This window comes from Notolepis coatsorum (genome assembly GCF_963971535.1).
Source record: "Notolepis coatsorum genome assembly, chromosome: 4".
NCBI classification, from domain to species: domain Eukaryota; kingdom Metazoa; phylum Chordata; class Actinopteri; order Aulopiformes; family Paralepididae; genus Notolepis; species Notolepis coatsorum.
The window spans coordinates 183,682,602-183,698,403 of record NC_140168.1 but is presented as its reverse complement, the minus strand read 5'-3'; the positions used below and the strand labels follow the sequence as shown (position 1 = coordinate 183,698,403).

Genomic DNA, 15,802 nt, shown 5'->3' with positions numbered 1-15,802 from the left:
ATGCATTCCCCTCTATTTAATAACAATCTTCTCCTTATTGGACAACAACCTATTAGGTACCCTAGATGGGAAAAGAAAGGCATCCACTAGGGGTGTAACGGTACACAAAATCCACGGTTCGGTACATACCTCGGTTTTGAAGTCACGGTTCGGTATTTTTTCGGTACAGTGGATACCAGTGCATGCATTAAAAAAATTAAAATAAAAAAAAAAATTATATAAATTATACTTATAACATCCGGTGTGTATGAACATAAGCATATGATCAATTGACTGAAGTTTAATCAGGCCTTAATAAGGCTTTAAAAAAAAATCAACCACACCTAAACTTATGAGCACAACAAGGTTATTCTAATAATATAAATAATCACTCCACTGATGTAGAGACTGGCACATTGTAGCTCTAAAAGTCTGTTTTTCTCTTTTATCTATTTATTCAATTCTGTTCTAGTGGTTTCTCCACGTTGAGTTTTATTTTAGCTCTCACTCCTTTTTTTCTTTTTTATCTTACATTGTTCTTTCCCATTGTTCTTCATATTAAGGTGTTAGTGTTTCTCTACAATCTTTTCCTTTTTCTGATGTTTCCTACATAAGTTAGTAGAAGGTTCAAATGAATATATCGATGAAAGTGTATTATTCTTTTTTTTCATTTTTCATAATATTTCATTACAGTAAGGGAAGGCGCAAGACCAAAAGCGACATTCTATTGAATTAGAATGAAAATGTTAGATCCTATGGCAATTAGCATAGGAAGATTAGGATTACAAAGCTCAGTTTGGGCAATCCGGTGGCCTAAGGGAGGGAGTCATACGCGGAGGATGTGTTTATGGAACACAGGCCTGTACGACTCTCTGGGAGAGGGGAAAAAAGGGGATTTTTATTTGTATATATATATGTTTTTAAGCTCGGCTCTCAACGGGACCTCAATAATTGGATGTACATCTATTGTAGCTTCGCACTCCAGAAGCATTACCAAAAACTACACAAAAACATGTATAGATTATGGCTAGTTTGAATATAATGATATGGAACCCTGGTGGGATAAATAAACAACACAAACGCAAAAGCGTGCTCACACTGATGAAAAAACAACATGTGGACGTGGCTCTACTAAGCGAAACGCACATTTTAGAGGAAGACATAGATACGTTAGCGGATAACACATATCATAATATTAGTCACTCTTCTTTTGGTACGAGAACTCGAGGTGTAGCCATAGTCGTTAGACGTAAGTTAAATATTGAATTAAAGGGAGTATGGTCGGATGCAGATGGGCGTATAACTATAGCTAGGATTGTACACAATAACAGGAAAATAGCGCTGGCAGCGGTATATGCCCCAAATTTGTACGAAGAGGGTTTCTTCACTACACTAACCAATGCAATGTTAAACCTTCCCGATTACTCATTTATAATAGGTGCAGATTTTAATGCCATTTGGAATCCAAGGATGGACAAATCTTACCTCGCCTTTTCAAGCGAACAAAAGAATTCATCTAAAGCATTAAAGGATTGGTCGAAGATTACAGGTGTAAATGACTCATGGCGTTCACTTAATCCCACGACCCGAAAGTACTCTTGTCGATCGGCCAGACATAACACATTATCCAGAATAGATTATGTCTTTGCATCCCCGAGACTATTTGATAAATATGAAGTGGAAATGATACCCAATGCACTATCAGATCACTGTTATTTACTCCTAAAAGGAACATTTGGTATACTATCTTCCTGAGCCCCAAGATGGCGTTTTAATTCGATGCTGCTTAATAACAAGGAATTCATTACACAACTCAAAGAAGCTCTTATAGTATTCCTACGGGAGAATGCAAACTCTGTGCAAGACCCCAGAATAATATGGATGTCGGTAAAGGGAATGATCAAGGATTTCACTGATAGCTTTTCCTCAAAAATGCGCAAGAATCAATGCACAAAACTGTCTGAACTGGAAACGCTTTACTCAACGTTATTTAATTCTTTAAAATACAACAACTCAACTAGACTAGAAAATCAAGTTAACGTACTAAAAATAGAGATCAATGCCATATACAGACAACAATCGGAAATACAAATACGCAGCACAAGACAACAGCAGTACTCCCAAGGTTCTAAACCTAGTCACCTATTAGCCATGCGATTAAGAATTAATGCAAAATTTGCAGATATAACTACCATTAGAGCACAACAAGTACTTGAAACAGATCCCAAAATAATAAACGATACATTCAAAGAATTCTACTCTGACTTATATAAATCAGAAACGACCTTCGATCAAAACAAAATGGACACATATCTTAATCAAATTATTCTCCCTAAACTTTCAGAGGATGACGCTAAACAGTTAGAAACACCGATCACACTAGAGGAACTCAAGAAGGCCATATCCGAAATGCAAAGTGGTAAGGCTCCTGGAAGAGACGGTATCCCATCAGAAATGTACCTTTCTTGTTGGGACATAATTGGACCCTTATTACTAAATATGATCTTATACTCAGTCAAGGAAGGGAACTTCCATAAAAACGACAATATTGCACTTATATCAGTCCTTCTCAAAAAAGACAAAGACCCCACGAGTGCGGTAGTTACAGACCCTTAAGCCTCCTCGGAACCGATGTCAAACTGTACTCTAAGGTATTAGCCATCAGATTACAAAAGCATATGACGTCTTTAGTTCATCCGGACCAAACTGGCTTCATAAGAGGTCGCCTGATCACTGATAACATAAGACGAATACTGCACGTACTAGATGCAGACAAGGACGACACCATACCTAAGGCGATGCTGTCCCTGGATGCTATGAAAGCCTTTGACAGGCTGGAATGGTCGTATCTATGGGCAGTATTAGAAAGGATGGGGTTAGGAAAAGGATTCATTGATATGATTAAAGTATTATACAAAGACCCATCGGCCATGATTACAACAGGTACATTAATCTCCAAAATCTTTCCGGTATCACGCTCAGCCAGACAGGGTTGCCCTCTTAGTCCCGGACTATTCGATCTATCATTAGAGCCTTTAGCACAATATATAAGACAATCCCAATCCATAGAACCAATCGTAATCAAGGGCACACAACATAAAATTAGTTTATATGCGGACGACGTAATATTGTTCATGCAAAGCCCCAACACCACATTGCCTCATCTACTCAAGTTGATTGAGAACTTTGGTTATTTATCGGGATTTAAAATAAATTGGCCGAAGTCGGCTTTCCTTCCACTTAACACCCCTGCAAAAAAAGATATAACGCTCCCAGGTGAGATACCTATGGTAAAACATTTTAGATGCTTGGGAGTGGAAATATTCCCCACCATAAGACAAACGGTGAAGCACAATTACACAAAAATACAAAACAAAATCAAAGACGACCTTGACAGATGGGCAAAACTTAAAAACTCAGTACAGGCAAGGGTATCAATAGTTAAGATGGATGTACTACCTAGAATCAACTTCTTCAGTTCAATGCTACCGTTACCCCCTCCAGAGGGTTACTGGAAAAGATTACATTTATTTGGAATAACAAACCACCACGTATAAAAAGATCCACCGCACAGAGAAATAAAGCAGACGGTGGCATGGCATTTCCAGATTTTTTCCAATATTTTAAGGCGTACACATTAAGACCATTGACAACATGGTTTGATCCCCAAGCATTAGTATCCTGGAGAAAATTGGAAGAAAACATAGTAGCCCCACATAGACTGAAGGACATAGCATACACTAAACTACCAATCAAGCACTGTGAGCGGAAATTTGGCCCCATAATTTCCCATGCAATCCGGATATGGCGTGAAACACAAAAAAAATATCCTAACCCACAAAAATGGCACAATCACACTCCCTTATTCAATAACAATGCACTCTTAATTGAAAAACGTCCTATAAGATTCCCTATATGGGAAGAGCAAGGCATACACTCATTAGGGGATGTCTTTAACAACCAGGGTTTTTGTAGTTATGGAGAAATATGCACAAAATGTAATCTCACCGAGTCCACATGGCTTTTTTACATACAGTTACGGCTATGTTTGAAGTCTCACGGTGTTCCATTAGACATACCAGTTGAACACCACAGATACCACAAATTCTTCTATGAAAGAGAGACATCGAGAGGTTTTGTTTCAGGTTTTTATTATCAATTACTAACGTCCTCGTATGAAACCCTCCAACTAGACTCTGTCTGGAGGAGGGATATACCAGACCTGGAAAGTGACTTTGATTGGCAAGGAGCATGGGCAAATGTCCGACTTACATCAAGGAACCCGGACCATCAACAAATCAATCTTAACTATATTCACAGGACATACTTGACTCCTATAAGACTGAACAGAATGGGTCTTAAACAAGACTCCAAATGCTCCCAATGTACAAATGGAGACGAAGGGACATTTATGCACATGTATTGGGACTGCCCACCAGTTAAGGCATTCTGGAAAGATGTGACCCAACAATTATCAAAACTCGTATCTTGGAATATACCAGTACACCCCTCTGTATTACTATTGAATGATGTTTTTGAGTTTGCAGTAAATCCACAGCTAAAGAGATTGGTTTTATCGGGTACTATCCAAGGAGGGGTCCGGGAGGGGGGGGGGGTTCGAGCTGGAGCATATGTGTGTAGGGTTTTAGATAATAGGTATTAGGGGTATATCCTGTATAAGACATTGGTATAATTGGTAATTTCGTTGGATATACACTGTATACGGTAAAATATTATTATATATTTTTTTGCTTTCTGTTTCTGTACTTGCATGTCATTTTAGCCATCTTAATTGTTAGTTTCATTATGCATTGTGTGTTGAGTACTGACTTTTAATAATTTTGTTTTGCAATAATAAAAAAGATTTTTTTTTTTATACATACCACGTTAGCGTGAGCTAAGTTAGCATGAGCTAACGTTAGATGGAAACAAGACAATATAATGTTACTGGTGAAAAAGTGATTTACCTTGGAATACTCCTGTGCCAACTTGCTGTACTTTGCTTGCAGGTCTGCAGCCATTATTGCTGGATTATGAATAGCCACAACTTTAGCCAAGGTAACGTTAAGCTAAAACTAGCTCTTCAGCTAATGCTAATAACACCAGCAAGCGAACCCATCAGAGCTCCCCGTCAACACCCCTCTCTCAGGACGATGGCATTTAAGAAAGTATCTGCTGTTAAAATGACAAACAGCATTGACACTTTAATTCACGGTCGGTTAAACACACGTTTGTTTTATAATGCTCACAGCAGGCCGCAGTGTTGTTGATAAATTACGTGGGGCCGGGGGGATTTAAGTTCTGCAAAAAAAGGTTGACCATACCGTTGCAATCGTACGGTGCACAGCCCGTACTGTACCGGAGGACCACATTGACGCGGTACAGTACGTATCCGCGTACCGTTACACCCCTAGCATCCACACATTGGGGGATATCTTCGATAACTCTGGTCTCCGCTCTTTCCAGGATATATCCAACGGATATGATCTCCCCGGAACCTCCTTTTTCTTTTATTTACAAATAAGAGCAGCTCTGAAAGCTCATGGCGTGCCATGGGACGCTCCACTAGTGCATCACCGCTTTCACAAATTATTTTATGACAAAGAGACATCGAGAGGCTTAGTTTCTGACTTTTATCGCCATTTACTCATGACCTCGTATAAAGAGCTCCCCCTGGATACGATTTGGAAAAAGGATGTCCCGGAGTTGGATGTAGATTTTGATTGGGATGCAGTCTGGGAAAATGTTCGGTTATCCTCACACAACCCAGATCACCAACAGATTCATCTAAATTTTATTCACAGGACTTATTTAACCCCTAGACGATTGAATTCAATGGGTCTCAGACCTGACTCTCTATGTACCTTGTGTCCAAATGGCGCCACAGGTAAATTTATGCGTATGTACTGGGAATGCCCTCCTGTTGTGATGTTTTGGGAAAATGTTACATATCAGCTCTCAGACATTTTCTCTCTAACCATACCTGTATCTCCTTCTGTATTATTATTGAATGATCTCTCTAAATTACCGACCTCTATACAGGTAAAAAAAACTCATTTTGGCCGGCCTCACAGCCGCAAAAAAATGTATTGCCTCACGTTGGTTTCACCCAGACACTCTGTCCAAAGGTATGGTTTCTCACCTACCTTGACGTGATCTATTTGGAGATATCCACGGCACGTGTTATAGGGGTTAGGGAATCTGATATCGCAATTTGGTTGGCTGCAGTGACAAAGTTGAGGGAACGCATATAAGTTTGGACATTTTTGTTTTGATTCTTGTTTTTTGCTGAGTGATGTATTGTGAGTGTGACTCATGTTGAGGTCCTGGGGTGAGCGGGGGGAGGGGAGAGAACGAGCGAGTGTCCATGTAAGATGATCACTGTACAGTTGTATCAGTTGTCTTGTCATGTGGTGTTGAGTTATTGTCTTGGGAAGTCTTTTTATGTATTGTTGTTGTTGTATTGTGATATGTTTTGTTTCATGTTGAAAAAAAATTTATAAATAAAAAAAAATATGATAAAAAAAAAGGATATAGTTTAGGCGTTCGCAAATTTCTAGGGATGCCCCGATCACGTTTTTTGCCACCGATACCGATCACCGATCGTCGTGAGCCATATCGGCCGATACCGATCCGATACCGATGGTTTTTGATTAAAAAGAAATTAAAAATTATTTAATATAAAAAGTTTAATTTTTTTTTAATAAAATATATATATTATATAATTAGACTTGTACTTGTATTATCTGCGAGACATCGCCACCACGCAACAAGTCAAAATGCTCGCTATCTGCAAACAGCTCCACTGTCTGTGTGTACTCTAGTAGCTCCTCCTGATATCAACAAATGCTCCAGCAAGTCTTGTAGTGCATGTTGATACCTCCGTTAGCTCGCGTTAGCTGACGTTAATTCACTGTTCAAAACGAAATGTCCGATTGAACTAAATAGTTGTCTTAACGTCATCTAGCCGGCTAGCAGTAGCTACAGATAGCTCCTGATATCAATGTCTTATAACATTGATTGAATGCGTATTCAAGCTGAGGGCTTGCTGAATGTGAAATGACCAAAGCACTTAACGTTACCAATGGGGTCCCGCTGCAGCGCCGGAGAATCCTTTTGCTCACTATCTGCAAACAGCTCCACTGTACACACAGACAGTGGAGCTGTTTGCAGATAGCGAGCAAAAGGATTCTCCGGCGCTGCAGCGGGACCCCATTGGTAACGTTAAGTGCTTTGGTCATTTCACATTCAGCAAGCCCTCAGCTCGAATACGCATTCAATCAATGTTATAAGACATTGATATCAGGAGCTATCTGTAGCTACTGCTAGCCGGCTAGATGACGTTAAGACAACTATTTAGTTCAATCGGACATTTCGTTTTGAACAGTGAATTAACGTCAGCTAACGCGAGCTAACGGAGGTATCAACATGCACTACAAGACTTGCTGGAGCATTTGTTGATATCAGGAGCTATCGGTAGCTAGCCGGCTAAATACCGTTAGACAATGCCTACTAAAAGTGAATAGTTGACTGGGTAATTTTGTTTAAACAGTAACGATAGCTAGGTAGCTAACGTTAGCTCAGGTCGAATGCACTATCTAGACTCAGCAGAGGAGGTCCGCCTCCTCTGTGTTTACAAACTCTACACGGGTACGGGCGGGGCTAGGGAGGAGGAGCAGTTTGCAGGTCCTGTGCGTCTGAGACAAGCGAGTGAGATATCCACTTGATCAGTTTCCGCGATCGGCGAATATGACTAATTATCGGAATTCCCCGATCGCATATTTATACTAATTATCGGCCGATAACGATCGGTGGCCGATCGATCGGGGCATCCCTACAAATTTCCCTGTCCTCCCATTGACTTCCTTACTGGCACGCTAGCCCTAATATGGTCAAAGGGGCGTGGCTCTGAATGAGTTAAGAGATGTTAAAATCCACACCTGTACATGGTCTCGGCCTCGACGTCTCCGAACCAGACCCGCAGATTTGGAGTGAAGTTCTGTCCCGTCAGCTCCAACATGGCCACGTCTCCACCGCCGTTGAGCTGCACATGAAACAAAGAGGCGTCAAGTTCATGACCTGGTGTAACACACCTTCTCAAGGGCATGACCTGCCGTAACACACCTTCTCAAGGTCATGACCTGCCGTAACACACCTTCTCAAGGTCATGACCTGCCGTAACACACCTTCTCAAGGTCATGACCTGCCGTAACACACCTTCTCAAGGTCATGACCTGCCGTAACACACCTTCTCAAGGTCATGACCTGCCGTAACGCACCTTCTCAAGGTCATACCTGCTGTAACGCACCTTCTCAAGGTCATGACCTGCCGTAACACACCTTCTCAAGGTCATGACCTGCCATAACTAGGGATGTCCCGATCCGATCACGTGATCGGAATCGGCGTCGATCACGTGCTTTTCAGAGTATCGGGGATCGGGAAAAAATAATAATAAAAATCGGCAGTCAAAAAAAGAAAAATTTTATTCAACAAACATGACCATGTCCACGTCTTAAACTCATACGGAGGCCTTAGTTTTGGTTTTAAATTACATATAATATATCATCATTAATGTATTTATTGTCACACAGAGCAGAATAATTATCCACAACAAACACATTCCCCTTTAATTTTCACCGTTGCAACAAACATTCCCTTTAATTTAGACGCTACACGCTACACGCGACCACAGATCACAACAACACCACGTCGCTCCCGAAACACGGTTAATATCCACTGACTTGAGCAGCTAGACTTAATGTCAGAGGTTTGGAACTAAGCATTTTAAAATAGAAAGTCAAACCAGTTGCAATGTTTGCAAGGAGGAGATTCCGCGTGGAGGAAAAACTCATGAAGCAGCAGGCTGGAGGCGAAGTTTTCAGACTAACTTTCACCTGGAGGATAACGTTACGTGACTGAGGATTATCGTCGCCGTTTCAGACCAGAATGGACCATTACGTAAGTCGAACACTGAATGTATACTAATGTGTAAACATATATTGAAACTTTTAATATTTCTCATATGAAGCAGAAGCACATTTCTCAGGGTGAATGTAATAACAAAAGCCTCCGCTCTCGCGCCCCGGACTATTATAGGCAACAGAGGGGCTTGTCTCGCTCCGCCAGTTTCTGACAAAAATGCGTCAAAATTGATTACTAATGTGAAAGATCGGATCGGAAACGATCGGATCGATAGATATTTAAAATCACATGCTCGGGATCGGATCGGAAGCAAAAAAAGGCGATCGGGACATCCCTAGCCGTAACACACCTTTTCAAGGTCATGCCCTGCTGTAACGCACCTTCTCAAGTGACCAGCAGCACAAACACCTAGGATGACTCCGTTTAAGGCTGTGGTTCCAACCGCGCTCCAAATCAAATCCCGCAATTAAGTAGGTGCTGTAAGTGGTGTTTTTGTTAAAAATAAGTGTTAAGTAGCTCTATATTCTGACAGACATCACTGATATAGGGTGTGTGGTCAGTAACATGGGTCTCCCAGTCCCTCAGATCTGCAGTAAACACAAAATAAATGTTCTGGTATCCCTTCCCACTTTATCCAATCAGGAGAGAGAACCCTAGATTATTTTTTATTTATTTTTACTTATTTCAAGAAATCTTGCCAAGCGAAATTTGCTTACTGCACTGGTAGATTTGTTTTACTTCAAGAACACATTCTTTACATTACTGCAGAGCGGAGGGACCGGGAGACCCATGTCACCGATCAGACACTACATGAGTGATGGTGGCTGTCGGAATGTAGAGCTATTATTTTAACATCTAGACCACTTATCTCAACAAAGAAATGCCACTTACAGAACCTTTCAAGATGTATTTACACTGGCTTTGCACATCTGACTCCCAAGAGTGTACTCGAGAGTAAATACGCATAGTTTCTCATTTGTGCTACCACCACATGCAGTGTGATAACTACATTTGAAAAAACGTTATATTTACACACAGAAAACACTATCTTGCTTTGACTAAAACAAAAAACAAAAAAAACTGATTTAGATTTAGTATATTTGTCCTCGGGAGGACATAACACAAACAAGTAAGACAGACAGAATTATACAAAATACACAATTTACAGGGACACTTAATTACAGGGGTCACACTGCAGAGACAAAGACATGGATTGACTATAAACCACAGGCTGGATCTCACATAACTTAAGAGGTTACTTGTATGGCTGTGGGAACTGCAGCCTTTCTGCACATGGTTAGTCTATACCAGCGGTTCTCAAACTACGGGTCACAACCCAAAGTGGGGTCGCGGGTAGGTGACAAATTGCGCATTGGCAAATTATTTTTTAAATATCAAGCGAAAAACTGACAAGCCCAACTCAGATATTTTCCCACCTGGCAGCTATGTGTATTTGCCATGTCTCGCCCCTTCATCAACAGAGGCCACACAGTATTCCAATACACATCTCACTACATCCTGTGCAGGTATAGTCGCAGAGCACAAAGTGCCGCGACGGCCCATAATGAGGGCGGCCAAACATTTAAGATACACATCTCACTACATCCTGCGCAGGTATGTAGTCACGGAGGCTCAATACGTTGAATCTGGGACTACAAGTCGGGACACAGAGCTGTCTGGACTCCCAGCTAAAATGGAGAGCTGGATTAAAAAACTCTTGTGGCACTCCAGGATAATCAGCAGAGATTTGGGGGTATTTACTCTGCTTCGTGGCTTTTTGGAGGAACAGAGTGTAGCACAAAATGATTTGAAGGCCATCATCTGTAGCCACATAGAAAGGCTCATTGAACAATTCTTTTTACTATTTTCCCTAACGAAAGAGCACTGACATGCCCTTAGGATGTGGGCCCATGATACTGGTCTCACTGACCTATGGCGCATAGTCAATCCTACTTTAACTCTTTCTGTGCCATACCCGAGATTTCTCGGGTTTCAAATCCAACCGTTGAGCGCCAACCCCGAGATTTCTCAGGTTTAGATCCTTTTTTCGATTTTCCCATTCTAAATACTCACGCGGACCTGCCTGTGTCTCCCTGACACTGCTGCCTATGTTATAATTGCAATGACGATCGAATCCCGACAGTTGGCAGTATCGCCTACCTTTTGAACTGGGTCTCTAAGGTGTCTTTCAGTACCGAGGTACCTCAGGAATCCCTTCCCCCTCAAAGTAAGCAGCACACACAGCCATCTGTTGGAGATTTGCTCGCCTGAAACCTATTGTTTCCCGTATTATAGCCAGACCCAATGCACACGAGTAACGGCGATCGCGATGGAACTACACGGATTATTCATTTTGGAATACCTTCTGACTAAGGTAATGTCTATTTTAGATATATTTTACCGAACCTAAAACATGCTTTAGTATTGATCACAGCGTCGTATTTTACCGAACCTAAAACATGCTTTTGGTAACGATTGCAGCTTCATGAAGCGACCCCCCCCCCCCCCCCCCTTGATGATTTTGTGAAGAAACATCTATATATATACCTTTGATTTGGAAATAATATAGGTTTCAGGCGAGCAACCCGAACGATTTGCGCATATGCATATAACACGTCATATCTAACTATCTAGAAAATGAGACTGGATTAGTTCAGGGGCGATGTTTAGCGTGGAATGGCGCACAAACGAAAGTATGTAGAAACGAACTGGTTTGTCAATGTTGGACTATAAACAGTGCCCGTCAAATGAGCCATACTATTGTCTCCATAGCTATAATGCAGAACACACGATGGCTCTGCAAAACTCGCGAAAATTGTCAACAACGCTGGCGCCATTGAGTAAAGATGGGAAAACAGCGTGGCTCTTAACACTTTCAGTGCCACCAGGGGGCGCACGACTTAGTGCTTGAATGCCACCATCGGCGCCAATGCTAACCTTAATATCGCCTAATCTATGTTTTAAATTGTGTCTAATCTGCCCGTCGCTTATCAAAGAATAATTTTCCAGTCAGTGCTGTCAAGGCAGATTGGTTTTTTATCGCTTAATTTCCGTTTGAGTGCATTTTGAAAAGCACCCGTTTCGAGGTAAAAAACAGCCCATTCTGTGATAATCGTCTTTTACTGGAATATTCCAGAACGTTGATATTTGTCGGCCTATTTATGAATCGTTTTCAAATAAACGCTAGATGATCAATAGTATACGTGCCCGCACGCACATTCGAGGCGCGCGCTGATAGCCGTTTTCATTTCCTCATGGATTTTACAGTGAAACCGCTGGAGCACATATCAGAAAAAAGCCTATATCTTCATCAAAACGAGTCTGATTATCCTAACACTGATAACATAGATTCCTTACCCGACATCAGATGGTATCCAACTGGTATATTCCAATTCCTGATCACCATTCGAAAAAATCGATAAGTGTATAGATCTAACGTGTATACAGTAGAACTCATGCTTGCCGTGGCTCAGAGTCTCCAGAATGAACTCTGGTAACACCGGCTGCATCAGTGGACTGGAAAATGTGGACTGGAATATTTTTTTTCCCCCATCCATTTTCATTGAGTTCATTCCAAAATCCCTGATGTCATCTGGGAGACGATAGGGGGCGCACACATCTGATCGCCGGCGGCCCTTGGGTAGGCTAGGGTAGGCTCGCGTGATGCAATATGATTTCAGATCGCTAAAAAAATAAAAAAAAATTAAATCCGAGAAATCTCGTGAGTGGCTTTCAATGTAACTATCGTAAATCCGAGAAAAGCCGTGAGTAACATAGAAAGTGTTAATGAGTTAAAGGACTACTCTTGCCTTTCAGCCAGACACAAAACTTTTTCTAGAATTGACTACTTATTCTCATCTCCTAATTTGTTTGATAATTTCGATGTCTCGCTGGTTCCCTTAGCTCTCTCGGATCACAAAGGGATTTATTTTACAGCATAATTTGGAAAGCTATCCACAAGAGCTCCCAGATGGGGGTTTAATTCATCCTTGTTAAAAAAAACGAAGACTTTTGTTAGTACAGAATTCAGAGAAAAACTAACAGAATTTTTGAGGATTAACATTGGCACGGTGGAAGACCCTAGAGTTCTGTGGAATGCAGTAACGTTTATTCTGGGACGCTTAGCCGCAGATAAACTTAGAAGATTATTGCATGTAATTGACAACAGTAAGGACAATATAACTCCAGCCACGGAAATGGAAACGCGAGGACAGGAAGCCGTCATCAAATCGTTGTAGTCATATTGTAGTCTTTTAGTCTTATTAACACTATGGTCGCCAAAAACGCCTTACCACATCATTCCCCGCCATGCTCATTCTGCCAAAGACGCCGTACCACGTCTTTGATATCAATATTACAAAAGTATGTGATCGCAATCATATTTCTCCCCCGGAGACTTGAGATCTACTGTTGATCCCCTCTCAACTCTCCAACGGTTCAAGAGCACCATCTGGTGGCCGATCGGCGGATTGCTCAAACCGGAAACAGGAAATGAAAGCTGGTGCTCATTCCAATTCGGTCCGATCACTCGCTAATAGTCCCAGGACTCGAGCTAGACACAATGGATAGCAATCCGTTACCAATAACTCGATAAACAACATGATTTGGACGTATATACTATTATACAACCTGGAGATGGATCGCATATTTCTACATCCCATAATAGGAATATTTCTGCTCCACGCTCATCGCCCAACGGCCCGAGGAAGCTACGGTAAGATTCAGCGTTATTTTTTAACATGTTCGATATAAACTGCTCTGATGATCATATCACCCACACTAGATGAATCATCGAACGTTGGCCACGGAATTATAAACGACCCCCCCCCCCCCCCCCCCCCCCCATCCGGTCAACATCAGATGATAAGTAGTAACTTCTAGAAGCACGTCCATTTGAAATTTTTTATCTTGCGCTGATTGCTATCAAACTGTATACAATCATCAATATAATGCATTTAGGGCTATAAATCACGTTCAGGAGAAAGCTGCAGAAAACGATAAAAACATACTTATACTTTAGACCGTATTTTAGTATGAATATGTGAATGAAAAAGTATAACGTTGCTACACCCTGAACAATAGATACTTGATGTTGAATGGGCCATAGTAATGTCAATTTAGCAATACAATTTAAAAAGTTATAGCCCTGCAAAGAAGGGGAACTTCTCCATAGACAAATAGAGCTGGCGTGGGATGGTTTATTAAGAATATAAGCCTGGCGACCAAAGTGTTAACTAAAAGATTTTAACAAAATAAAAAGCAGCAGCACTATTGCATAACTGAGTCATGTTTGCTATGTATTTCTTTCTTTAGGGGAGTAGGACATATGTCTCACAGTTTCAGCATGATGTTTTATAGATGGCTAGGTTAAACACAGGTTTTTGTTTTTAAGAGGGGGGGTTTGATTTGATTGAAGTTTATTTCAAATATGCAACACAACAAACAAACACCAAGTACATCAACACCTCTTGTGTGTGTGTCTTTATGCAGATCTTTATACAGTTTTAAAGCACATTGGCTTTGTTCTGAATGCACTTTGTTGTAGTTATCCTACAGAAAAAATACACTGCACTTGACTTTAATGCACATTTTGTTGTATGCAAAGAGAAAATGTTTAAATTGTACAATCTTTCAGCAGTCAGTCTGGCATTAATGTATGCATTCAAAAGTGCTGAATAAATGTTTTATGGGCCCATAATAGTGATTATTAATATTATTTAAGTTAAGTTTTGCCATAATCATGTCTTTTGCCATAATCAGGTAGCAAAAAAAATAAAAAATAAAAAATACATTATATATATAATTCATATTAATCATTTTCGGCCTTTCAGCATTCGGTTTTCAGCCAACTGTTTCCTATTTTCGGTATCGGTTTCGCCAAGAATTTCCCATTCGGTGCATCCCTAAAAGAAATGTATACATATGATTCAAGTACATATACTTTATGCCTCACCCTCAGCAATGATATTGACAAGCAAAATATGCTCCATACTCTTCCCGGTCTCTAGGTCTTCTAGACAGGGTTGTCCTCTGAGCCCGACTATTTGCGCTTTCCCTCGAACCATTAGCCCAATTTATAATTTATATTTACTTAGGATAATTGAATTAATTGGCCCAAATCAGCTTGTTTACCTCTTAATGAGTTGGCCAAAGCGGCGCAACTACCGGCTGACATCCCCATAGTTGAACACTTTAAATACTTAGGCATAGAGATTTTCCCCACACTAAATCAGACAACTAAATATAACTTCACAGTAGTGTTGTCAAAAATATCGAAGTATCGATACATATCGATACTGAATATTTAAAACGGCTTAGATACTCATTTCCCGAAGTACCGATACTTTCTGCAGTATCGGTACCAGCTGGCTTGCTCCCGCAGGTTGTTGACAGACAGACGCGCTGCCAGAGCCTTGCCCTTCCGCCTCCTCCTCGCTCAGAGCAACAGACACAAGCTGCTGCAGCCTCCTCCCCCCCCTCACAGCCGGGCAGCGCAGCCCTGTCTTCAGTTTGTAAACAACGCTATTATTAGCTAACGTTAGCTGTCGTTCCTCCGTTAGCTTAATGCTAGCTAGCTGGCCACCTATTACTTCATGGAAACGGAGTAACGTCAAGCCGAGCCCATCCTACACCAGTACACTCATGAACTCGACACAACTACCCCGTTTCCAACATTAGGTAGAGCGGAGCCGGAGCCCATCCTACACCAGTACACGCATGAACTCGACACAACGTTACCCCCGCCTCCATGAAGTGTCCAATTAGCAGCAATGTTGTTGAAAATGTAACGTTAATAAATGTTCCGAGCATAGCTCCGGAGATCTCCGGAGCTATGCTCGGAGCATTTATTAACGTTACATTTTCATCTCTCTCTCTCGGAGCATTTATTAACGTTACATT

General features: G+C 41.1%; 1 protein-coding gene across 1 annotated transcript in view; it reads right to left on the bottom strand.

Moving 5' to 3' along the window:
* rbpjb (recombination signal binding protein for immunoglobulin kappa J region b) overlaps positions 1 to 15,802 on the bottom strand; it is a 256,534-nt gene that overhangs the window by 16,578 nt on the left and 224,154 nt on the right. Inside the window, exon 10 of the mRNA XM_084311777.1 lies at positions 7,920 to 8,023. Coding sequence (XP_084167903.1) covers positions 7,920 to 8,023 — 104 coding nt within the window. The remainder of the gene's footprint in view (positions 1 to 7,919; positions 8,024 to 15,802) is intronic.